The sequence below is a fragment of the Zingiber officinale genome, chromosome 4A (genome assembly GCF_018446385.1).
Source record: "Zingiber officinale cultivar Zhangliang chromosome 4A, Zo_v1.1, whole genome shotgun sequence".
Lineage (NCBI taxonomy): Eukaryota > Viridiplantae > Streptophyta > Magnoliopsida > Zingiberales > Zingiberaceae > Zingiber > Zingiber officinale.
The window spans coordinates 104,883,445-104,908,838 of record NC_055992.1 but is presented as its reverse complement, the minus strand read 5'-3'; the positions used below and the strand labels follow the sequence as shown (position 1 = coordinate 104,908,838).

The 25,394-nt window shown below is 36.9% G+C and overlaps 4 protein-coding genes across 7 annotated transcripts; 2 read left to right on the top strand and 2 right to left on the bottom strand.

Annotated features, from left to right (window-relative positions):
* The first annotated feature begins 3,338 nt into the window (after nt 1-3,338).
* LOC121970432 (probable protein phosphatase 2C 9) lies at nt 3,339-6,374 on the top strand. Of its 2 annotated transcripts, none has more exons than XM_042521161.1 (6): nt 3,339-3,517; nt 3,678-3,864; nt 4,704-4,943; nt 5,025-5,301; nt 5,785-5,939; nt 6,066-6,374. In XM_042521161.1, exons 2-6 carry the CDS (start codon nt 3,844-3,846, stop codon nt 6,204-6,206), a joined length of 834 nt encoding a protein of 277 aa, XP_042377095.1. In that variant the 5' UTR covers nt 3,339-3,517; nt 3,678-3,843; the 3' UTR covers nt 6,207-6,374. The 2 variants fall into 2 exon arrangements, with proteins under 2 accessions (XP_042377095.1, XP_042377097.1); XM_042521163.1 differs by having other exon boundaries at nt 3,339-3,604.
* A 785-nt stretch (nt 6,375-7,159) lies between these two features.
* Nucleotides 7,160-10,237, top strand: LOC121970431 (F-box protein FBW2-like). 3 transcript variants are annotated; one of them, XM_042521160.1, is made up of 3 exons: nt 7,160-7,178; nt 8,103-8,443; nt 9,303-10,237. In XM_042521160.1, exons 1-3 carry the CDS (start codon nt 7,176-7,178, stop codon nt 9,925-9,927), a joined length of 969 nt encoding a protein of 322 aa, XP_042377094.1. In that variant the 5' UTR covers nt 7,160-7,175; the 3' UTR covers nt 9,928-10,237. The 3 variants fall into 3 exon arrangements, with proteins under 3 accessions (XP_042377094.1, XP_042377093.1, XP_042377092.1); XM_042521159.1 differs by lacking the exon at nt 7,160-7,178 and adding an exon at nt 7,190-7,322; XM_042521158.1 differs by lacking the exon at nt 7,160-7,178 and adding an exon at nt 7,283-7,435.
* Nucleotides 10,238-10,650: 413 nt separating this feature from the next.
* Nucleotides 10,651-13,757, bottom strand: LOC121970429. The gene is made up of 4 exons (XM_042521157.1): nt 13,407-13,757; nt 12,899-13,329; nt 12,124-12,234; nt 10,651-11,055 (listed from the first exon to the last, which is right to left on the bottom strand). Exons 1-4 carry the CDS (start codon nt 13,588-13,590, stop codon nt 10,843-10,845), a joined length of 939 nt encoding a protein of 312 aa, XP_042377091.1. The 5' UTR covers nt 13,591-13,757; the 3' UTR covers nt 10,651-10,842.
* A 1,428-nt stretch (nt 13,758-15,185) lies between these two features.
* On the bottom strand, nt 15,186-17,784 carry LOC121970428 (ABC transporter G family member 1-like). The gene is made up of 6 exons (XM_042521156.1): nt 16,790-17,784; nt 16,616-16,702; nt 16,414-16,539; nt 16,142-16,333; nt 15,975-16,061; nt 15,186-15,892 (listed from the first exon to the last, which is right to left on the bottom strand). The coding sequence occupies exons 1-6, from the start codon at nt 17,678-17,680 to the stop codon at nt 15,248-15,250; spliced, it is 2,028 nt and encodes a 675-aa protein (XP_042377090.1). The 5' UTR covers nt 17,681-17,784; the 3' UTR covers nt 15,186-15,247.
* Between the last annotated feature and the right edge of the window lie 7,610 nt (nt 17,785-25,394).

Sequence of the window (25,394 nt, the reverse complement as noted above, 5' to 3'; positions counted from 1 at the left end):
TATGTTGTTACATTTTGGATTAAAATCTCGATGAGCATGTTGGCAGATTGAGATTGATCCACTCACATGGACAATCACCTCTATTTGTTAAGTATAAATAGAGATAAGATCATTATTTATGAAACAACTTATGTAGTTGTTAAGGTCGCCTTGATAATTATGTTAAGATAAGATCATTTATATAATAATCAGATTAATAAATCCACCATTTACTGAATCTGCTTAAGACCAGATTGGAATTTATATGTTAAATTTAGGATTAGACATTAGGTATATGTCTAGATCGAAATCTGTACGATGTTAAATTTTGAGAAAAATATGTGCTCTTTTTAGTAAAGAGAAAAATACCGTAGCATATGATTCATATCATGTGTGTTATAGTGACAATAAGGGTAGCAGGAGAATGAATCTATGCTTCTCTATTATGTGAGACCCTTGAGATTATAAGTTAATCTCAATCTTACCCTAAGTGACTATTTAATTGTCTATTTGAAGTTCTGATTAGTGTTTGCTGCTTTAGCATACTTCCTATTAGCTATGTGTGATTCAATCTATGAAGCATAATTAGGAAAGTGACTGATTAAATGAATAGATTTGAACTAAGAAGGAATATTATGATAGATTTACATCTTTGATGTATTCACTGGTCGACCCATTTTTGTTATGTACAGAATTGATTGTGAATATTGAATATGAAACATGCTCTCAATATAATTGTCATTATGAGTGATTATAGATATTCATAATGATGTAAATGATTAATTTGGGATAAAGACAAGTTATTAATGTCTTTGATTCATTCTATAGAGCAGCTATATAAGGTGTAACAATCTTATTAGTAATAATTGCTCAGTGTACTTGTTATTACACGAACCATTTTTCCTAAAGTATGAATTGAATGTTTTTATTTAGTCTCTATGACTAATCAGTCTTTTGCTCTAGTCTTTGTGACTTAATTATAATATAGTGTATATGGCTTATATAGTCTTTGTGACTACTTAACTTTCATGAATTGACTTGGACGAGTGAGAGATATAAAAGTTACGAAGATGAGAGGGTGCCTCTTCCCCTTCATCTTCCAACTTTTGCGGCTTCTTCTATTAATGGAGGTAGAGGAAGAGCCATCTTCTTTTATAAAAGAGCGTCCAAGACAATTGGTGTAGAAGGGGGATGCAAGCATCAGGAATAGGTTGTTATATTGTGTATTTGGAGGAGATCAAAGCACACCAGAAGTGCTGTCAGAATTATGTCAAGATTGTGTGTGTTGCGAAGAAGAAGAACATCCGAGGCGTAAGAGGGATTTGGTTCGTCGAACCTTGAAGAGTTTTCTGATTCGTTCATGATCGTTCTTCCGACGACAGTTGAAAATCAAAATTACTACGAGAGATCACTACAAAATCTTCTATATTTCATACATTTAGATCAACACGGGACGATACTGTCTTACTTTTCTATCCTAACAAATAATAGTAGAGCCACGATTCAAGAGAGAATCTATGACATTTTGACCGATTATAATGATGAGCAAGAAAGCAAGCAAACTCTGGGTGAAATCATGGTTTAGAAAGTTGTTCATCTATAAGTCTGTTTAAAACCAAAGGTTGATCGATTGAGAAAGTTTAGAATTCAACTGAACCTGCAAATTAGGCTGCTCCATTTTAGCGAATCCATGCAAGAAAACATTATGTGAGTGTAAAAAAGTGATAATGCTCGCTCCACAACTCACCCTGAGGCCTATGAAAGGATGATTAATCATGATATCGAACAGCCTTCTAGTGGAAGAAACTTATTCCTTAAGTAAATGAACCCAAGGACTCGAATCTTGCTTTGTGTTGTAATTCTATCATTCGAGTACTAACTCGATCGGCCTGCGGGGGCCATGCAAGAGGAGTAGAAGACGTCAGATGACAAAGTTTAGCTTTTGCTGCTGTCTATCTCATTTACTTGGGCAGAAATTTCGGAAGGGAAAATCTGCCTTTCTCCCTGGATATTTTGGAAACTTCTCCCATACTCAGGCAAGATCATCGCAGGCATCGAAGATAATATTGTTCTTTTATCCTTCCTTTCACTCTCCCTTAGCTTATTCCCTTTAAAAATCCTCAATTATAATCCTTTAGCAATGTTTTATTAGGTCGATAGTTCATTTGATCAACCCGATTGAAATGATGATGAGTAGCCTGTAGCGCTATCCTTTTTATGAAATAAACATCCGAAAACTTTCCGCGTGAATTTTTACTCTCTAAATTTTCAAATCCGTCCTACCAGATAAATAAGACATAAAATCAGAGAGTTGACATTCCTGCTGCAAAAGTTCGTCCACTGGATTGCTTACTTTTTGTGAACGCGTTATTACTTTATAGACGATGATGGATTCTTTGTCATTAATGCGATAATTGATCGGTATAAATATGTAACGTTAGCACTGGCCGTTGGGCCTTCCATTCCCACCTCTGAAAATGGGTTCGAATCCGACTCATCAACTACTTTTCAAATTGCTGCCGTCGATACGCTCTCCATTGTCTATAGCAAACTCTCAAAGCCTTTTTTGCCCTTGACAATAAGGCCTTTTCACGGTTCAACCATCGATTGCTAATTAAATCAAATCAATTCATGACAATTTTTTCTGTGGATTTGAACCCTGTGGGAAAAACTCGAAATGGAAATGAAAATTTTTGATTTTTTGAAGATGGGGTATGTTCGGAGCGAGTATGAGAATACTATCTCCATCCTTGAACTCGTCTCGAATATTATTATTATTATTATTATTATTAATAAATAATAATATGTTTTTTTTTAAAATATTAATAATAATGTTAATATTAATATTAAAATTTTTGAAAATATTATTATTAATATTAATATTATCATTAATAATTATTATTAAATAATAATAATAATATAAATTAAATTTGGGAATGAGGTGAGATGAGGGCGGGGATGAGGATTTGATCCCCGTGACTTCGGATTCGGAAAATCTTTGAATCTGAAAAAATGAGAACGGACAGAGATGAGAATGATAAATCCACCCCCGTCCTGTCCCATTGCCATCTCTCACCAAACCAAACCACACGTACAGGTTGTAGCCATTTGGCTGAACGTTCGTAATTTCCTGACTAAGGAACGAAGAAGAAACTTTTATTTTGTCAATTTAGATCAGAAAAAATTAATTTGATTTGTATGGGCAACGAGGGGTATTTTTGGGAATAAATGCTTCTATTAATTTAAATGCCTGATCTGGTAAATTCATATGCCCGGTAAACACAGTCAACGACGGAGAAAGAAAGTCTTCGTGTGGGGGGATTCATTCGCTTTCACTGATTTATTGCCCTCGTTGTTTCTTCTTTGGCCCTCGCCCCATAGTCGCGTGGACTGACCAATCTTCAAAGCGACCGTCCGACCTCCCTCGTTTTGCTTCCAACGCGCAATTCCCTCTCCCCACGCTTCCACTTCGTTTCCAAATACCCTTCTTCTGATTTCAAGCCGCGGCTGGAAAGGGGACTGGGGAATCGTCCGACTGGTGAGAAAAGTCCTGGTGTTTACCAACGGCTTCGGTTTGTCGGATTTTTTTTTCCCGATTCGTTGAATTCTCAGTCTCCGGATCCAGGTCGTGGATTTGCCTTGGAAAATTGGGGTTTTGAGAGTCGAACTTCGTTAAAAATCGCATCTTGGCATTGCAGGGAAAGATTAAGGATTCGGGTACGGGGCCTTGAGATTTGTTCTGCGTTACGCCCTTGTAAATCTTTTGCGAGATGCGAGTCGTCAATCTTCTGCGAGAAGTTTCAGATTTTTGGAGTTGGAATTGTGCCAAAGCATAGGAGACGGCATTGAGCTGTGTGGAATTTCATGGATAAAATATGCTGTTTTGTAAGTTCCGCAACTATGAGCAATTACATGTTATTAGTTTTTTGGATGAATGAGGCTTCTGGTTTGGCATTTGAGTTTTCTCTCTTGTTCCAATTCTTCAGCCCATCCTTATTTTGCTGCTATGAGTAGAGTGGATAAATCCTCTAGAATTGTGCAGCTGATGTAGTTTCTAGTTTCCTTGATCTTACTCTGCTGTTTTGAGCCGAGAGAATGCTGAACTTTTAACTTTATCTTGTGGATCTTGAATTATTTATGGACTTGATGTTTCCTTTGATGTTAGATAAAGCCAATTGTTCTATGGGAGCTGTTGTTGACATATTTGATTCTATATATTGGTTTGGTTCAGTGGAAATTTATCTACTTTTTTCTTCGACTGCATCTCTTCTGATTCAATCATACAGTTAGAAATTATTGAAACAAGAGTTTCTTGCACTCTCCTTTGAGGAGAGGAGACGTTCTAATGTTCACAGAATTATTTGCATATAATACTATGCTGCCAAATGCTACTCTTTAAAGTTGATTAAGGGTACACGCTAGGTGAACACAAAGCGAACTAGTTTCACAACTATTACAATTAAAAAAAAAAGGTTCCTTAAGGGTGTAGGAATTTCATATTTAATTCCGAGTTTAATTGCAGATATCTATGATGGACACCAATTTCGTTTTTGATATCAATAGTGCTACATGCCATGATCTTGTTACTCTTTCCAGTTTGTTTTGTTGTTCTTTTCAGTTAATCTGTTAAAGTTTTTCAAAGATGATAAAATTGTTCTAGTCTTTAATTGACTAATTCTTTGATATGAATAAACAAAGACGAGTGACTCTGTGTGGGCATTCAGCTTGCAGGTCCCTCGTTAACTGTCGGTAAAGGAAGAAACTCGAAAGGCCGCAGCACGATTAGCTATGGATTTAGTCTGCTGAAAGGAGCAGCAGATCATCCTATAGAGGATTATCATGTAGCCAAATTCATTCATACCAGAGATCAGGAACTTGGTCTATTTGCCATCTTCGATGGCCATTTAGGAGATAGTGTTCCAGCTTACTTGCAGGAGCATTTATTTACCAATATTCTGGAGGAGGTAATGTTCACTGCCTTGTGTTCGATTGTCAAGAATTTGTTGATATACAAATGGAAAAATGTTGTGTATGTTTGATCGCAGAAAGAGTTTTGGAACGATCCTGATACGGCCATCAGAAGTGCCTACGAGAAGACTGACAATGAGATACTTTCTCACAGTCGTGATTTGGGGCGAGGTGGATCCACTGCAGTCACTGCAATCCTTGTAAATGGCACCAAATTATGGGTGGCTAATGTTGGTGATTCAAGAGCTGTTCTTGCAAGACGCGGAGAGGTCATCCAAATGTCAACTGATCACGATCCAAATTCTGAACGAGAGAGTATTGAGACAAGAGGTGGCTTTGTTTCTAACATGCCAGGTTAGGCATCGTCTCTTGGACTCATTAAGTTATGGCTCCTGTGTAGCAAAATCAACAAGTAGCACACTGATTATGCAATCTCCTTTTTATTCAAGAATCAAGACTATAGAATCTATTAGTAAAATAATTGTCTAATATGTGTGGATTGTGACCTGCTGATGCAAATGTTTTTCTAGCTCGTGAGAAAAATTCTACATATTCTCCTACTTCAGCTTCAATCTGGCTCTAGTATCTCTTTTGATAATTTGGATCTTGCTAGTCGGGGAAATGAGAAATAGTGCAACCCGAACTATGTTCTACCTTGTTTGAAGAAATTTGTTGTTCCAGATGAGTGTTCGAAACACCATCTTCTAACCTCTTAAACTTTGGATACGTGAGTTTGAAGTAGTTCAGCATTCTAATTTCGACTGAAAATTTTCAGAAGCATATCATCTTTCCAATCTCTCTGTGATATGGATAACTAATTTGTCGATGAACTTTCAGGCGATGTGGCGAGAGTTAATGGACAATTAGCCGTTTCCCGGGCATTCGGGGACAAGAGCCTGAAGACACAACTAAGGTCAGACCCCGATATACGAGTCGAAGATGCAAACTCTGAAACTGAACTGCTCATCCTTGCGAGTGATGGCCTCTGGAAGGTGGTTTACTACAATTACATGATGATGATTATCATCATCATCATCATCATCATCATAGTTGTTAAACTGTTCTTGTCACATGATCATTTTTGTACAGCCATTTGAACTCTAATAGATATTTAACAGGTTATGAGCAATCAGGAGGCCGTTGATCTGGCAAGAAAAGTCAAGAATCCATTGGCCGCAGCTCGGCGGTTGACTCTGGAAGCCTTCAAAAGGGAAAGTAAAGACGACATATCATGCATTGTCGTTCGTTTCAAAGCTTAGGTTTCACCCAAACAAGGCAGAGGATGGCATCAAATACAACTCTAGCAATCGCTTTGTGCATCTGTATTGGTTTCCCCTTTTGTACAGATCACGAACTCCCCTATTTGTGAATTTCTTGCTAAATAATTTGTTCTGTATGAAAACATCACTATTGATTGGTCCGTCAAATCTTTGGTCTACCTGTACAAGATCTGTTTCTTGTTCTTGATCTTGCGTTTCTCTGCCAAGCCTGCAGGCCGCGAAGTGAAGTCTCCTTCATCAGAGTAATTGCAGTCGACCTACTATCGCTTTTTCTTGTCAGATGGTGTACTTTTTTCCCCCTCAATTGTTGAGAAATTAGAAGTTACATTTGAAACCATGATCATACTATCGCTCGTAAGAAGTAACATTGCTCACTATGAATGGTGAAGCCAATAAATGAATGAATGCTCAGTGAAGCGACTTCTTCTGCAAATACTCTCGGAAGGTAACATATATAAATGTTCTGGGACTCACATTATTTACACTAGCTCAGCTAACTGAAGCAGGCATCAGAGACAGAGTAGGTGGATGGCGTGGAGAAAAGGCATGCATGAGTCGTACGACACACAGTAAATGGAGAGACAGTAGATACAGATGGCCGTACGGGTTTGATCAGGCAGAAGCCATGGCCATTTCGTGTCTGAGACGCGCAGTTAATGCTAGTCAGGCGAAGAATCACGACAACCTGCTCATTAAGCTCTGATTAATTTAATCGGGGGAAAAGAATGAGCTTGGGCAAGGCATTAGGTCTTGCACATGCACTAGCATTGTCGCTCAGATCAACTCGCAGATCCACGAACAGTGTAGGTTGTGTGGAATCATCCTCCGCACGGCAAGAAAAAGATAAAGTCAATAGAATAATATCTTTCGTACATATTCATCTCCAGCTCAAAGCTGTCCACTGCGTCGTCAGCTGCAGCAGCATTTCATGGCTTACAGGGCCTTGACATGGTAGACGAGGGTCCCCACGTCTGATTATTCTTGTTTTTTCAAAAAAAAAAAATGGTGTGAGGCCCGAAATTATTCAGCTTACTTTTGCCATCTTTTTCTGTAGTTTTTTTTTTCGCAGTGGCTCTCTGTCTTCTTGGGTTCAGTGTGAGCAGCTTCTCCTCTCTCTGTGTCTTTCTCGGATCCCTGTTCTTGTTTTCGTTCGCGCCGGATGATATCGTTCGTCGAAAAGTTCGGTTTTTTTGATGGATTGATGCTTGGTATTTCTCCACCCTCTCTTTCGCTGTTTTGTTAAATCGCGAGATTTTTTTTTTTTTTGAAAAGATGCCCCTTTCGGCCGGCTTCTTCGCTTGAATGGAAGCAGCCGCGGCGATGGGCTTTGATTTGGCTGCCATTGTCTCAATTAGATGGGGAGATGGATCGAAGACGTGATCTTTGGCCTTTCCTTCTTTCGGATCTGGATCTGTTGCCGTTTTGGTCGTCGTAACTGAAGATTAAGCGCTCAAAGTGTTTCATATTTCTGGTGTTTTTGTTCATCGAGGATTCTGTCGCAGTTATTTTCCTAAATTAGGGTTGCGTATTCCATTAACACGTTTCTTCACGGAGTCTGTTTTTTCTTCTTAAATGTTTTGGGAAAGATCGGTTCTTCGAGCATTTTTAGGTTAAAATCGCTTCCTTTTGTTTCTTAGATTGATGCTGTGAGCTACTTTCCGTTTCTCTCTATTCGTGCGTCTTTGAACACAAGCCCTTTGCTACAGCAGCTCTTCCAGGATTCCATTTTGGAGTTCGTGTGTTGATCTGATCGTTAGTTTCTTCATTTGTCTCGTCCGATCGGACCTTGGTTTTACGCGTTGCTCTCATATCAAATTCCAAGTTTTGAAATTTTTAATCATCACGATCTAAATTACCGAATTCATTTCACGACAGGGAGGTAGGCTAATTTTCCTCTGTGTCGACGACATGGCCGATGGCGGCGAGGTTAGGGCATGGGGGGAACTCTTTCCCGACGCTCTGGGCCTCATCTTCCGCAACCTTCCTCTCCAAGAGATCCTAACCGTCATTCCTAGGGTTTGCAAATCTTGGAGTCGGGCAGTGTCGGGTCCCTATTGTTGGCAGGAGATCGACGTTGACGAATGGAGCAAGCGCTGCAAGCCCGAGCAGCTCGATCGAATGCTTCACATGCTCATCGATCGCAGCTGTGGCTCCTTCCGCCGGCTCAGTGTCTTCGGCCTCCACACCGAATCCATGTTCACATTCATCGCAGAACAGTACGTAGATCTCATCTCAGTTCCTGACTTCACTCTATTGCCTTAGATTTCCAAGAATGGAAGCTATTGCTTGATTATGTTGCCTTGATTGCAGTCGTCCATTTTGATCCACTAGCATTTCTGTAGTGGATCATACTGATGAGTATTTGAACTGTTGATGCATACAATTACATTGATGTTCTTTGAAACTTAATGCTAGAGACTGACTGTTAAGTTTAAGGGATTTCATATCTACGTTTAAAATTTTCTAAATCTATAATTTTTAGTTTCTAATTTACACTTTGTTCACTTGCTCTTAAGTTGATGGCATGGTTGATTGCATAAACAAACCACCAAATCAATCTAGTTATCTACATTATTTGCTTATTGAGAAGCAGATTATATGGCTATCAATTTGGAAATATTATCCTTTCTCACTTAAGTTGGTGCCAAGTCAGAAGATGTAGATAGATTGATTGATCTGGCATTCCATCACATCATCGTCGCATTGCCAATTTAACAGTAAATGGACAGAGTGTAGTTGATAGATTTGAAACTAAAACTAAGACATTGTAGATTTTGAAGTTTTTAAACACTGATAAATTTGAATTCCATATGAAAGGTTGCAATGGATTTAGTATTTAACCTTCTATATTTGTTGAACTGCCAATTGCTTTTAGTAGTTTAATCTGAGTATGCTGTGAGAACTGAGAATTAACGGTCAACAAGATTAAAGGTTTCACTAGTTTATCTCGAAAAAAACTATTTATAGGATGAATTTTGAGTAATATAGTAGTTCAAGATACTGGAAACTTATTCATTTTTGTTTGATGACTAATTGGCATTCTTGTTCTTTGTTCTATCTATTGAATTTGTCTAGTGCTGGTTCCCTTGAAAGGCTGGAGCTTCCTAGAAGTGAAATTAGTGATTCTATTGTTGAACTTATTGCACCGAGATTGTCCAGTTTAACCTACTTGGATGTCAGCTACTGCTCAAAGATAGGTGCTCGTGCCATCGAAGTGTTTGGAAAACATTGTAGATCATTAGTTTTCCTTCGGCGCAGGATGCATCCATTAGAGGTTACTGGAGATTACAATTGCCAAGAAGAAGAAGCATTTGCCATTGCCAAAATGATGACCAAGTTGCACCACTTGGAGATGTCCTACCAACGCTCTACGACCCAAGGGGTGCTCGAAATCCTCTCCAAGTGTAGGGATCTTGAGTATTTGGACGTGCGAGGCTGTTGGGAAGTCAAGCTAGACAAGAAGTACTTGGAGGAGCGGCATTCTGGTCTCAAGGTGCTGGGACCTGAAATTGAAGACCGCTACGAATGCGTGGACTACTACTCGGATACTTCTGCATATTCGTGGAGGTCAATCAGTGATGACGAGGACATGATTTGGGAGGATATAAACGCAATGGAAGGGGAGGATTTTCAAGTGAGGTTCTACGGCGGTGGCTTCAACGATGCGGTCACTGGGTATGACTGGCCTCCGTCTCCATGAGCATTGTCGGATGGGATTAAGAAACTGATAATATAACCTTCACTGCGTATCTAATAATGGAACAAAAAGGGAAAATCCAATGTATCTTTACTTCAGGTGTTGAATCAGATGCATGTCAAGGTAAACTAGTGATTACATGAGAATGTAACTTGCAGGAAGTGATATGATAAGGAGTCATCTGTATCGAAGATGGGGTAAACTTTACTTCATCCATCCTTGCAATAGTGTCAAGAACTAAACCTAAGCTGTGTGCATGAAAACTTATATGTTTCATATGAATAGCTATAGATTTTGTGTTGTTTCATGAAAACTTCTCCTAAGCACTTGGGAGATGATCAGTTGAGCTTTCGATGTTGTCGATACTGTAAAATTTCATGCCTGCTAAGTGATTGAGAGTTGAGGATCGTGACATAGTGATTTAGGCAGAGGAGTCTCGCTATGTGGTGCGGTGGTAGTTTCCGAGGGCGTCAATATGATTTTCCAAATTTTGGTGGGATATGCATTTGGACAAGTTGATATTTAATTTTAAATGAACTTAATTGTGAGAAATACTGAATTAAACAACATTCATATAATAAAAATATTCAATTTAGCAAAAAAATGATTCCACATGCGTTTTATAATCCGTTCTATGAAAAGACATAAATCATGAAATTAATTTATAGCCTACAATCAAATGACTATAGGAGAAAAAGAATTTTTTTTTCCTAAGGACGCCGGAAATTAACTCATGATGCCATTGTAATAAAGCTGTCATCCACTAGTCAAGTGGACACTTAAGACAACAATATGGTTTTCCAAATTTTGGTGGGATGTATATACATTTGGACAAGTTGATATTTAACTTAAATGAACTTAATTGCCAGAAATACTGAATTATCCAACATACAAAAAATAAAAATATTCAAGAACTTATTACTGATGACCTGAGTGACTGGTGCTTGGTCTGTGATTGTCTCCCCCAGCATGTCTTTCGAATTGGATGCCGGGCATCTTTGCTTCCTTCTGTACGGGTTTGGCACGGCCAGTACTAATTCTACCATGTTCTTGCAAGTCATCCATGCTGTCTAATAATCTTCCAGCCTTTCCAATTGCAAGGATCAACTCAAGCTGCTTTTGCTGTTGTTCCTGAGAAAGTTTCAATTTTGCAACTGGTTATGCTTTCTGAGGAAAACATATGCAGAAAGGTTTTTTCCTTCAAAAAGAAAAGGTATCAAACGTTGTAATGCCAGCATGCGAGATAATTATCACATAATCAAGAAGAATATTTTGAGGTTTTTGAAATATTCCACTTGAAAATTCTGACAAATAGATGATTATTAAAGTAATAATGGAAAAAAATGGATATTAAGGCAACCACTGGTACTTCTTCAGAAATATATTTCACTTGGGTGTCGATGTTTTTGTTGCCTAGATAGTTCTATGATCAGAAATGTTGTCCAACTGTTATTTCTTAAACATCAACAAAAATCCCAGAAATATTGATGTCATATTCTTGATATGCTACATAACCAATGTCTACAAGTGATCCTCATCTCGAGCTACTAAAGCTAGCTAACCATATATTGTTTATATCGAACTATGAGAAGGAACAAGCTATTCTAACACTAGAAATATATTGTCATCCTACATAACACTAGTATACAGTTCTCTAGGTACAGTTATTCCATAGTGCCTCTTAGTTTTTGAGGTTCTGAAGAATTGACTGGCTTTATGCCAATCTCAGTAACATCTACACACAAACATTTACAGTCAAGACTCGTGTAATGATTTATCGATATTCCTTTAAGAGAATAGTTTCGTAGAATGTTTAGTCAAATCAAAAGTGGCATCTATTTGTTATTTTGTGCATTTGTTGGAAATTATCGGGAATTAAATATATGCTTCAAATTCAAGTGACAGTTAGAAATTAGTTATGTACACTACCAGGAAAAAAAACTTAAGTTCATGTTCAGAATCAACTAGAAATAACTTAATACATTGAGGATTAAGCCTGCTGATAGGAAGGCTTGTTATCAAAGTAGAAACTTTGCCACCACAAAGAAAGTGAAACTTCTAAACATGGTTATCAAGGTATCACACAAGTTGAATTATCAATCGATAGTGAATTATGCTAGAAAAACAAGGTTATCAAGATGGCTTCTGAAAATGAACACCACAAATTTATAGGCCAGAAGAATGTCACAGAAGACTCACTTGCATGGCCAATAAGACCTTTTGAATTTCGCCAAGTTCCTTCTTGAGAATCTCTTCTTGCATTGCAAGTACTCTAATAGCCTCAGAGTTCTTTGCTGCTAACTCTGTAGTCTGCATCACATCACATGTTTAAACAATGAAGATATTACCTTAACTATCTACATCCATGATCCAACTACAATTGTCTACGAGATGAAAAATATAGTTGATGAACTCTATTTGCAAATTAGCAAATTGAACTTAAGTTTTAGATTGGCACCACTAAATAAATTTTTAGTTTAGGCAACAATGAAGTTTGAGAATTGAAGGACGAACTTAAAAGCTGCTAACTTGATTGAATATGGTAATACCAAACAACAATATTGACAATAAAAAGGCACTTTAAGGGTACATTAAACAAAAAAGTATGTGGAGTAGGAGAGACAGTGTAACAGACATTGTTAAGAGAAACTCAAAATTTGAAAAATTAACGTTCATCAGTAGCAAAGAAACTTTGAGTTGTTGGTTCAGCTGATATTTCATAATAACTTGCATGATTAAATTTATTCCTGATTTTGAGGACTAACACACAGGTGCATGATGTATAACAAAAATGGGAAATAGACCTAAAAACTATCAAAGGAGTCAAGCTCAAATGTGAGTAATGTAGATAAGAGTACACAAGAACAAATTATCGGCAGTCAAGAGCTTGAAAATAGATATGTCTCTGTGGTTCTCAAACAATATAGGATCTAAAACACAAGAAATGCAGCAGAATCTGGAATACTAGTATTACCTGATCAAGAGGTTCCTTCAAGCCCTTCCTAGTGACCCTAAATTTGATCCCAAGCTTCTCAAGTTGTCTTGACAGCGCCCTAATTATCGTGGTAGAGCTTTTTAAATCATCTTCTAACTTTTCAATCTTCCCAATCAAATCCACACCCACACCATCTTTCTCCATCGTACAGATCCTCTGCCACTGCCTCCATCGGATCAAAAAACCAATTGCCACAGCCCCAACCAACAAGAAGTACTGAACCAAAAAAGATTTGCTTCCCAGGTGAACCTGAAACTGCTTGGACGCACCTGGAATGACAGAGGTCGCCACACATGCAAATGAATAGACGGTGGACGGCACAATACAGATCACTTCAGCCATTAAAAGAGAATTATCCAAGCTTGGCTGGCTGGGAACACTTCTCGCTGGGTTCCAGTCAAAACCCTCAACTGATAAGAACAAATTTTTAGGTTTCTTTACTCCAGATTTTGATTACAGGAGATGGTAGGGACTAATAATTTCTCACCTTCAGACGAGGAAGCCCTGGTGCGCCATCGAAATGCATCAGCCGCGCAAGCAGACGAAATGCGCGAAGGGGGGAAAGGAGTGAGCTTCACGAGATTGACATACGGTGGGAGCGAATGAACTGGATGATGAGTACGGGCGATCAACGGGGTCGTGCTGCAAGCATTGATGCTGGCGATTGGCATGGCTTCCAGCGGAGATTACGATGCCGCTTCCGAACCTCGACAGGAATCTGAGAGGAGACCGAGCTAGGGTTTTAGTAGATGCATTACCACCTCACGGAAACATCGAATTCGAGCGTGGAAGGTGAAAGTTGTATTAGGAACAAAATGGGAGATTGGGACGCTTTCTATACTCCGAAGACACTTGTTCCATCCATTTGACGGTTTTGGATCGTCCATCTCACAATCTGTACAAAAAAGATGGATAAAAGCCCAAAAGTAAAAGGGTAAAAATCAATAAGACGCCATTTGTTTTCTATATCATCAAAGGGCTCCATTATGATATTTTATCGAACAAAAAACGCCCCTCTAATGTTCAACCGTGTACGATCAGTATTGTTATCTGCATCTAAACCAGCCAAATCCGCATGGCGGAAATCACGATTTTAGAATTACCATATTAGTTATTGCAATTACAATTTCATAACTATAATATAAATTTTTATCATTCACATTATGGAAGTTTAGAAACGGTAATTATTGAATAAATTAAATATAAATTATAACCGTTACGAAAATATATTATAACAAATATAAATTCATAATTATTGCAATGCGTTGTACTGACAAAAGATTTAGATAAAATATATCTGTACTGATAAATATATATGGGAAAATTTGTAAAAAAAAATAAATTATATTTTCATTCCCTAACTAAATATAATGAAGGTTAATTTATCTAATTATTCTTATTTTTTTTCAGATATATCTAAAAATGAGTATAATTTCTCTTAAATTAAGTTAATAAAATTGAAATCTATTATATTTTCTATTAAATTAAGAGTGACTTTTTTCTATCTCAATTGAATGAAAAATATATTAGATTCTCTTTAAATAATACTCAAATGAAAAATGTACTAAATTATTTTTAAATGATTATATTAAGCAAGAAAAAACAGTACTCAATTTTCCACTCTTATGCAAACATAATGTTGATACAAATTTATCTAATGTCTCTTATATTCTTTTTAAATATAAAAAGTCAAAAAATGATTATAATTCCTCTTAAATTTAGCACATTTAACTATAATCTAATATATTTAAGAATTTTTCTCCCATTTAACGAATATATAACTGTACTGATAATTATAACAAATATAAATTTATATAAAAAATAATAATCAAGCTGGGTAATATTGAATCTGGGATGACCTATCTGTCCCCATAAAAGTTTCTTATCGATTATCAAGATAAATAGAAAAACACTCGCAGTGGATAGTGGGTAGATCAAGAATTTAATATTTTTTAGTTATGTATCTCATTTGAAAAAAAAATTTTATAAATTCATCATAAATGAAACTCAAGCTCAAATATATGAATGATAATCTATATATCATACTGCACCATAACCCAAAGTAACAAATATAAATTTATAGTTACTGCAATGAGTTGTACTGACCCAGATTTAGATAAAATACAACTGTACTGATAATTATATACTATTAAATAATAAGATGGAGCGTCCTTTTAAGAAAAAAATAAAATGAGGCACCTTTTCACTTTTACCCAAGATAAAATTAGATATAATTTTTTTAAAAAAATTATAAAAAAAATTACAATAAAACATATGAATAGTTTGATTTCGTTAAGATACGATTTGATATACAACAATTTTAGCAGACTATACCCCAACATGATTCTCCATCTCGGGAGGCATCGCCATTAGAGACTTAATCTTAGGCTTAACCTTCTCGGCCAACTTCACTATACCCAAGAACATCAACCTGTAGAGCACGGCCATGCCGAACAAGATCCCAAGGTCGACCCACTTGGAATATCCCATCTCCACCTGCCAAACGTCCCTCAAAACCTCCTCCCCTGTGACGGTGCCATTCCCCCCGGCGCTAGGGAAGACCATCCCCAAGAACTCATTCTTGTAGAATCCCTGGTTTGCATACTTGTGGAACGAGATGTAGTACACGGGGTACCTCCACACTGGCTTAGGCAAGTCGTTGGGCAGCCGGAAGAACCCCCCGTTGAGCATCATCACTCCCTGAATCCCTGCTCCGGTGATGATCCCCATCAGGAAGTCCGGGACGACGCTCGCCACGATCATCATCAAGCCCTCGACAAGCATCATGCACATGAACAGCACGAGCACGAAGTAGAGGAAGTGCTCCGGCGAACTCCTCAGGCCGACTAAGTAGTAGGCCAACGCGCCCGGGATCACGGAGATGAGGGCCAAGTATGGTGCTGCGGAGAGGGTGTTGGCGATGGTGAAGGCAGTTGCGCCGTAGTGCCCGTTCAATCTTTCTCTTCCAAATATCTAGTTAAGGATCGAGTTGAAGGTGAATTCAGATTGCTAGCTCCTTAATTACTATGAATTATGAGCGCAAGAACTAACTGACCTTCATGTCCTCTACAAAGGAAGGGAAACCACCAATCGCCATGAAAGTTAAGAAGGCAGCTATGAACATGAGCATAGAGACTCTGGCCTGGAAACAAGGAACAGAAAAAGAGTGAAGAAAAATCTGATATTTGAGTTTTGGAATTCCACGAGTAAGTCTGTAGATACCTGGATTGATCCAAAACTGTGGCCTACATCATAAAATATTGTGCCCAAACAGAGGCAGAGGGCGATATAAACTGCAAATCTCAACCAGTAGTAGCCCAAGTCTCTGTACATGTTCACAAAGGATCTTCTTGTGAGCACCAGTGACTGAGTCGTGAAGCTTGCTTGACTCCTCTTCTTCACCAAGGCTCCTCTCTGTGCCAAGTAGCTAGTCGAGTAATTATAATGCTTAACGAAGATTATAAGTGCTAATGTTTGTCGTCGTACGTGTTTACCTGATCTTTGATTTTTGCAATCTGTTCTATCACTTGCTGTGAGTTGAGGGATGATCTGTAAGCTTTTACGAGGATTTCAATAGCTTCAGAAGCGCTTCTTGAGTTCGGCTCGAGTTCCTCTTCTTCCTGACATTGATTGAGTTCAAGATTTAGAAATTTGTTTCCTTTGTTGGTTTATAAGCTGTGAAGAAGAAGCACTGACTGTATCGAAGTCTTTGTTGATTGTTCTGAGATAATGATCCGAAGGATTGCGCAGAAAAGGGCAAGCGAAACCATTGGAAGTAAAGAACTGAAAAAAAGTTTGAGCAAGGCTGAATTTCCATAGGTCGAAAGAGAGAATTCGAGTCTTAATTGAGCTTTGAGATCGAGTTGGTACCTCGGCAGCCGCCGGAGCAGGGCCGAAGAAGACGGTGCTACCATAGGCGAGGAGGCAGAGGCGATCGAAAAGGTCGAACACCTCGCTACCGGGCTGGTGGACTGCGGCGACGACCGTCATCCTCTCGCGGCGGGCGAGACGCGTGATCCGGTGGACGACGTGATAGGCGGCGGCGCTGTCGAGGCCGCTGGTGGGCTCGTCGAGGAAGAGGAGCGGCGGCCGGGTGAGGAGCTCGACGCAGATGCTGACGCGCCGCCGCTGACCGCCGCTGATGCCTTTGACGTGCCACCCGCCGATTCTAGTGTCCATGGCGGCCGCCAATCCCATCTCCCTCATCGTCGCCTCCGCCCTCGCGCGCTTCGCAGACGTCGACATGGAGTCCGGCAGCTGGAGCTGCGCCGAGTAGCAGACGGCCTCCCTCACCGTCAGCGTCGTCATCAGCACGTCGTCTTGGGTCACATAAGCCGACGTTCCAAAGGCAAGCTTCTGTTTCTGGCCATTGATCAAGATATCTCCTTTCTGAGTCATGCCGGAACCCAACCTGCCTGCTAATGCATCGAGAAGGGTTGACTTTCCGCATCCGGAAGGTCCCATGATAGCCAAGATCTCGCCGGGGTTGGCATAGCCGGTGACGTCGTGGAGGATGGAGACGGCACCGACTCTGCGAGCGGCGACGGAGACCGAGAGATCCTTCCAAGTAAGGAAGACGCCCGCCTCCGCTACGCCGTCCCCAATGGAAAAAGAAAACTCGCCGCCACCGCCTCCGGCGGAGCCCCCGTGAATTTCGATGCCTTCATCATCGGCGCGTTGCGGATCACGGAGGGGGCGGCTGGGGCTTGGAGTGGGAAAGGCCGAAATCCATGTCTGGGCGACGCTGCTGCCGGAAGCCATAAACGATGTAGGGAGCAGAGACTAGATTTATTAGCCGGATTCGCTCGCAAAGCCAGTCTGGTCAGCGGAAGGAGCCTGCCGCGGATTTTTGACCAGAAAGGAAAATTTACTAATAACTATAAAAATGTGTAGCTGCTATAACTTAGATTTATTCATTTAATATTTATATTTTATTGTTACGAAATTGTGCTGTTACAATTTAAACTTTCATGTTTACATTGGAACAATTACAACTTCGTAATTACTGTAAAACTACAAAACAAATTTATACCGTTCATACAATTAATTGATGGGATCGAACGATAGACACGATAACATTATTAAAGAGTATACAGCACTAGTCCTATTATTTTAGGACAGAGGTATCCTATTATTTTAGAAGGGATTTTTTATTAATTAAAAATAAAAAAGCAGATGAACAATACTATTGATTTACTTGAACTGACTAAGGGTAAAAAATAATTATAAAGAGAAAAGGAAAAGTGGATGAAAGTCTTATCTTAATTTTTGACTGTCTTAATTAGTTTCGACGATAAAATAAAAATAAAAATAAAAATAAGAGTTGCTTTTTATTAAAGAGGACAAAGGGTTAGGATTTTTGATAGACTAAAAACACAAAGAACGAGTGGTAAGAAAAAAAAACGAGAGAGGCCTGCGGTCCAGAAAAAAAACAGGAACGAAGCCTCTGCACGGAGGTTTTTATAGCCGTCAGCCGTAGCGAATCGGGATGCCAAGTTTGTTGGCACGTGGCATATTCTCTTGAGCTAGTGTAGGATCAAACGTCTCCTCATAGAATGACACTCGATTTTAACATATCTTTTTCTGATGTTTAAAATAATACAAAAATATTTAAATATAGAGTGCGATGTAGCTATTGCAATAAAGGTTTATGATCGTGTTACTGTTCGCTTATTATTGCGGTCATTGAAACTTCTTAAATTAAATGTTACTATTTTTAAATAGCAATCATTATAAAATAAAATTTATGATATAATAACAAAAGTACATTGATTGTGGTGGTTGTTGGGGTGGTTTTAGTTTTAGTTGTGAAAATATTTAATTAATTGTTCGAGGAAGCCACTACACGGTAAATAAAGTTTTTTTTTAAATTTTTTTAAAAAAAGTCTAACACAAGAACTTTTCAAAGGATCATTCATCCTAATATTAATATTGTTCTCGTTTAAATACTAAACGCTTAACTTATGATGAAATTTGATATATTAATGCTGGTATGATCGCCAAGCACACTTAAATAAGTTGAGTTCATAAAGATTTATGGAACTTGTTTAATAGTCTAAACTGAATTAAAATGATGGTTTAACTTTAATTTAATTTTGTTTATAAGCTTAGCTGAATTTAAATTAGAACTAGATTCATTTATATGTTATCAAAGTTTCCATTCAAATTTATTTGATTATTTAAATTTTTTATATTTTAAATTTATTTGATGGGTTTTATAATATAAATTTATTTATTCATTTAAAAAATTATTTAGTTATTTATTTAGAAGATTGATATTTGTGATCCATCAACTGTTTTTCATGAATAAGTTCACAATATTACCATAAATATTAACAAATTGAATATATGTTTACATTTATTTATTTATTTATTTTAATGAGTTATTTAATTTTATTTATTTAATTAATCTTACATGTATTGATAAGAATATTAATAAGGGCTGGAAATATAATTAAAATTTCACATTAAAAATATATGGAGAAAATTATGCGTTTAAAAAATAGAAGTTATTTTCTATTGATATGAGATATTTTAGGTATAATTCAAAAATAAATCCATATATCATAATTATGGCTCAGATCGAAACAGGTCAAGAGTGACCAAATACTTAAAAGGAGAGCTGGAGTAAATTAAGAGTGACTACTGTTGGTGCGGTTAGCACTAACGATCTAATTCAGAGTTTTGATGAATGACAAAGTAGGTTAAGTTAATTTCATTGTGATCTAACACTTTAACTAAGTGTGCAGGAGAAGTCCAGACTGGTTGACAAACTGACCGGATGTCTAGCATGAAGTCTAGCTAAGTCAACGAGTCGACCTGATAGTTGACACGAAGCTCAGACTTGTCGACAGACTGATTGGATGTCTGACATGAAGTCCAACTAGGTCGACGGGATGACCTGATAGCTGGCACGAAGTCCAGACGGGTCGACGGGTTGACCGGACGTCTGCCAGATAAGTTAAGATACGTCACTAGAGGGGAGTGACTTGGTGAGAACGCATTCCCAGTTAGGGAACTTAGGCACAAATCCAACTTAGAACCATTTCAGAACTTTAAATTGAGATCTTGACTAGATTTCGATCTCGGTAAGATGAAATCTAATTACTACTCTTCTTCTATTGTGCTAACTTCTGTTTTGCAGGGTAGTTTAAACTATTATTTTTGCTTTGGACTAATTTTTTCTTGTAGGAGAAAGGTGGTCCGGGTGCCCGGAAGGGATTCGGGCGCCCGGAGTTGGTTCGGGCGCCCGAAAGGCAAAAATTTATCTTGTCGTCACGAGGAGCGTGCTGATTGGCCGAGCTTACGTCACAGTCCGGGCGCCCGGAACATCCTATAAGGAGCTCTCGCCCTAAAGCAAAATACAACAACAACATCTACTCTACTGCGTCGTGCCCCTTGTGACGCTGCAAAGCTTCTCCGACAACGTGCTCTTTTTCCTTTTTTCTATTGTTGTCGGTATTTCTTATTTAAGGTTCTTGTACTTTCATTTGTAATATTCTTACGAACTATTAGTAATTGCTCAACGAAAGCACTCGACGAGTGCGGGCCTTGGAGTAGAAGTCGACCAAAGATCCGAACCATGTAAATTAATTCTTGTTAGCATTGCTCTATTTTTTTCCCATTGCGTATTCTCTACGAACGTTTTCGATCGATATTCACCCCCCTATCGACTTTCACGATCCAACAACTACATGCTTAAGGGGTGACCCAGAGCAATTCAAAAGTGACTGGATACTTAAGGGGAAGTTCAAAACAGGCCAAGAGTGACTGAATACTTGAGGGGATGCCTCAAGTAGGTCAAGAGATCGGATATTTGAAGGGAGATCCGGAATATGTCAAGAGTGACTGGATGCTTAAGGGGAGGTTCGAAGAAGTTAAAAGTGATTGGATGCTTAAGGGAGGTTCGAAGTAGGTCAAGAATGACTAGATATTTGAGGGGATGACTGAAGTATGTTAAGAGTGATCGGATATTTAATGAGAAGTCTAGAACATGTAAAGAGTGATCGAATACTTAAGAGAAGGTCTGAAGCAAGTCAAGAATAACTGAATATTTGAAAGGATGACTAAAACAGATCAAGAATAATTAAATACTTAGTTTAAAATATGAAAAATAACTTCATTAATACGAGACCGATACACTTTAAAAATAAATCTATAAGAATTTAAATTAAAATAGATAATATAAATAGGACGGTCTCTCACATGGCTTTTAATTAAGTATTTATATTTTATTTATATTTGTGTGGGGACTTTAATTAAGCAGTATGTTGTTTATGAAAAATTTGAGGAACATTTTTTATCATTATTTGTATCCCAACAACAAACTAAGGCTTCCCTATAAAAAATTTATTTTAATTTAATATTATATTTATCTTAGTAATAAAAAATAAAAAAAATATATTTTTTAACATCGTCGGCCTAAAATATTTATAGAAGCTTATTTGATCATAGTGTTGCCAATTCTAAGATATGAGACTAAAGAGAATTATATTTTTTTTATATAAAACAATCAAAAAAAATTAATGATGAGAAAAATTCATAATAATACGCTGTAGCTGAGTCTCGAACTCTAGATCACTGATTGTTTCGCTTGTGGAATTACTAATAAATTTTAGAATTATTTTTAATGTGAATAGAAAAAAGGACATTAACGTAAATACATTTTAGGCTTCATGAGTTGGAGGGTGTTTGGCTAAGCTTATAAGTTCTCTAAAACAGCTTATAAGCTGTTTTGGAGCTTATAAGCTCTTCAAATTTGTTTGGTAAATTTTTTTTCAAATAGCTTATAAGCTGTCAAAATAAGTTGTTTTGGAGCTTATAAGCTGTTTTTAAAAAAGTATGGAAGACCCTACTTTTTTAAAAAAGATCTTATTTTAATAATTTGTTTCTCTAAAATATCCTTATATAATTTCATAAATCCCCATCTTATCCTCGATAGATTTTTATACGCTTAATATCTTTTTATCTCCATCGACTTTTCTTCCAACGTTGTGTCATCTTCTCCGCCAACGCCTCTTTCTAATTTTCTCTCCCCTGATGTAAAAATTCGCCCAAAACTCTCTATTAATAAAAATCTCAAAACCCTCTATTAATAGTATTATACCCTTTTTGGTAATTTTATTAATAAAAAGATCTTATAATACCAAACACATCAATATTTTTAAGTTGATTGTAATAAGTTCACCCAAACACTTTAACAACTTATTTTTAAAATAAGATCTAACAACTTATAAGCTCCTAAAACAACTTATAAGTTGTACGAGCTTATAAGCTGTTTTTAATAAGTTTAGCTAAACATCCTCTAATTAGTTAATAAAGGGGGGAGATTTTTAATAAAATAGTAAGATGTTGTATGATTTTATATTTTTTATAATTTATTAAATATAAAATAAACGTGTAGTTGATAAATGAATGGTTTACTTCTCTTCTAAGGAAAATAAACGTGTTCACTACTCTTGTCGACTGATCATCAATGATCTATGGAAATCTAGTCACATTAAATGTATCAACTCCATATCTAAGGGCAACTACTATGTAAATTTTATTTTATCCTTCTTAGTGGGTGTAATCGAGTTGTAATCTGGCACAATTTGCTACTAAGATATGATTTGATTTTCGATAAATATAAATATGATTTCGGATTATCTCATGCCTCTTATTTAGAAAGACCGACTAAGCCAATAAGCCCCGCAACGTACTTTATTTCAAAGTACGTGGAGTTGCTATGAAGAGATTACTACAGTGACGGCTTCATAATTTTTTTTATCAATGGTACAATATAATTTTTCTGAGAGAGGGTTGTGAAATAAAAAAACTCCAACAATTGTGGGCACTTTTTTATTTAAAAAACAACCATGAAATTTCTAACCTTCTCGTTTTCTTTCCAAATTTAATGTAATAATAATTAATGTTGGCCTTTTATCTTTGTTTTTTTAAAATAATTAATGATTTTTATGCAACGGTCAAAATAATTGTTTATAATTAAATTATAAATTAAATCAATATATTAAATGAAAATTTTAAATAAATTAAATTAAAAATTATAATTAAATGAAAATTATATATGAATAATAAATAAAGATATGTGATTTAATAATGCAGACCTAAAAAAATTTATTGAGACGTTTTTTTTATAACCAAGAGAGATAGATTTTCATATTTCTTAATATGATATATTAGAGAATAAAAAAACTTATTTATAACTTGTTAAACAAAGAGAGGTGCCCTTATCCAAATCTATAGAAAAGAGAAAACTTATTATACTTTTTCTTTTTTTAATATCAAATCAAGGTTTTAAGAGGATGTACATGGAGTATTATAAAATATTTTATTAAATGAGATGATTTTAATATAGGACGATCTAAATAGCTATGTTAGAGTGAAAAATGAGAAATATGAGAAAGTGCATTAAAGTTATGAGTTAAAAATAAAAAATGAAGAAGAAAAAACTATATTAGATTTTACGATAGTATATGACCCTATACTATATAATATATTTTTTTAAAAAAAAAAGAAAAAAACACTTGATCACGTTCAAAAAGTAAGAATAATAAATTATAAAGTGACTTTCTTATGATTATAAAGAGGGATAAAAAAAATAAAGAGAGATAGAAAGATTTGTAAAAATTACAAGGTCATCTTTGGAGAAAATTTAATTACCCAACATAGGTTAGTAGTGTTACATATACATCTCAAGTATAATATCAGTAAAAGAAAAATATACACGACTCTAAGAATTAAGTGGTGAAGTTTAAGAATGGGAAATAAAACATATTTAAGGAGAAGATAAAAGTAAAGCAATAGGTGAAATATATGATGGTTTTAATACAACATGAGATAAGATGATATTAAAATTAAAAATAATAGTCAAGAGTGTACTCGATAATTCAAAGAGATATGTACCACTAAGTAAGGAATATTGTGTAGGATCAAAAGAGTGCGATAGAGGGGGGGAGTGGTGAATATTGTGCTTTTAAAAACTTTTCTTTTAAGCATTTAAATCAAAGTTGTGCAGCGGAAAATAAAGAACAGGTTCGGTTACTTGGTTTAGAGCCTAGGTCGACTTCTACTCCAAGGCCTGCGATCCTTGATCAAACCGTTGGGCAATCCATTAAAACTCTTCTTTCCGAAAAAGGAAAGAAGCAGTATGTACAATATGCAAGAATATAAGATAGTAACAATGTACTATCTTATGTGAGTTTAAGTACAATGCAAGCTTCTTAAAATAAAAATAAACTGACACTTGTATGGAAGATGATGCTCGGTTGGCGCTTGAACGAAGCAGTTGCTTGTGTGAAGATGAGTTGTAGAGCAGTAGTACGAACAGTAGCAGCTAGCACATAAATGAACTTCGAACCCACAAGATTTCGTTACCTAGCCTTGACCTTGAGCTCACTTTTATAAGAGTCATTGACGTTTGGTCGATTGATCCCTAAGTTCGGTCAACTGAACTAGCTCCCTTCCATCTTCGCTGAGCTCCGATGTTGATTCTATCTTAGGCATTTAATGACATTAAGGTGTTTGGTCGACCGATCTCATTTTTCAGTCGACCAAACAAAGAATTTTCCTGTTTACTGAGATTCACACTTAATGCTGCATTGATGAGGTGTTCGTTCGGTTGACCGATTGTTGGTGCAGCATGACCGGCAAGAGGGGGGTGAATTGTCTGCAACTAAAAAATATACCCTCCTCAAGAACTTTCAACTCAAAAATGCAGCAACAATAAAAAACAGTAAATAAAATAAAAGAAAAGCAGGAAGACTCAGGGATTAACTTGGTTACAACCAAGAAGGTTGTTAATCCAAGGTGGAAGAAAAAGCGCACTAAGAAAGTCTCCTTTACTGTAGGCGGAGAAGACTTTTTACACTGAGAAAGCTCACAAGCAGCTAGGAATTGATTACAAAGTTGAATACTTGAATGAATGAATATTTCCTAGCTCCAGGAGCCTTTATATAGCTCCTGAAAAGTTTATCACGAGGGTCCAAGCTGCCTCCAACAAGGTTCAAGGCGCCTCTAACCAAGTCATCGAATAAAACTTTATCCGCGCTCAAACGGTCACTATTGACCAAATGAAGGTGCCTTCATCAAGTCTTGAAGGGTGTTGGTTAGTCCTAGGAAAACGTACCGATTCCACTGTACAAAATTTTTTTGTACAAGTATAGAACCTTTCCTTAAATAACCTATTGTGTTCTTTAGAAGTTAAATTAGAAATCACAGACGGAACTTAACATCATTGATTCCAAATTTAACTTATTTGTTCTTAATGGTTTAGATTTGAATCGCAAGCGGAACTTAACACTATTGATTCAAATCCACCTATGTTATTAATTCCATTAAATATTAATTTTCAAAATTGACTTCCAGAACTGCATGGCGAGGCACATGACCTTCTTGGATATGGGAGCAACCACCACCGCCTAGACAAAGCCTTTTAAGGAAAGTTAATATTTAATTTCCTTAAATAACTCTAGGT

What these genes read in the sequence shown, in the direction of transcription:
- LOC121970432 (XM_042521161.1), top strand. Translation starts at nt 3,844, where the DNA reads ATGGATAAAATATGCTGTTTT. An exon ending in CTTTGTTTCTAACATGCCAG is followed by an intron (nt 5,302 to 5,784) that starts GTTAGGCATCGT and finishes ATGAACTTTCAG; the next exon opens with GCGATGTGGCGAGAGTTAAT. An exon ending in CGAGTGATGGCCTCTGGAAG is followed by an intron (nt 5,940 to 6,065) that starts GTGGTTTACTAC and finishes GATATTTAACAG; the next exon opens with GTTATGAGCAATCAGGAGGC.
- LOC121970431 (XM_042521160.1), top strand. An exon ending in TTCACATTCATCGCAGAACA is followed by an intron (nt 8,444 to 9,302) that starts GTACGTAGATCT and finishes GAATTTGTCTAG; the next exon opens with TGCTGGTTCCCTTGAAAGGC.
- LOC121970429 (XM_042521157.1), bottom strand. Translation starts at nt 13,590, where the DNA reads ATGCCAATCGCCAGCATCAATGCTTGCAGCACGACCCCGTTGATCGCC. An exon ending in CAGGGCTTCCTCGTCTGAAG is followed by an intron (nt 13,330 to 13,406) that starts GTGAGAAATTAT and finishes TGTTCTTATCAG; the next exon opens with TTGAGGGTTTTGACTGGAAC. An exon ending in TGAAGGAACCTCTTGATCAG is followed by an intron (nt 12,235 to 12,898) that starts GTAATACTAGTA and finishes GATGTGATGCAG; the next exon opens with ACTACAGAGTTAGCAGCAAA.
- LOC121970428 (XM_042521156.1), bottom strand. Translation starts at nt 17,680, where the DNA reads ATGGCTTCCGGCAGCAGCGTCGCCCAGACATGGATTTCGGCCTTTCCC. An exon ending in CTGCTCCGGCGGCTGCCGAG is followed by an intron (nt 16,703 to 16,789) that starts GTACCAACTCGA and finishes ACTTTTTTTCAG; the next exon opens with TTCTTTACTTCCAATGGTTT. An exon ending in TTGCAAAAATCAAAGATCAG is followed by an intron (nt 16,334 to 16,413) that starts GTAAACACGTAC and finishes TACTTGGCACAG; the next exon opens with AGAGGAGCCTTGGTGAAGAA.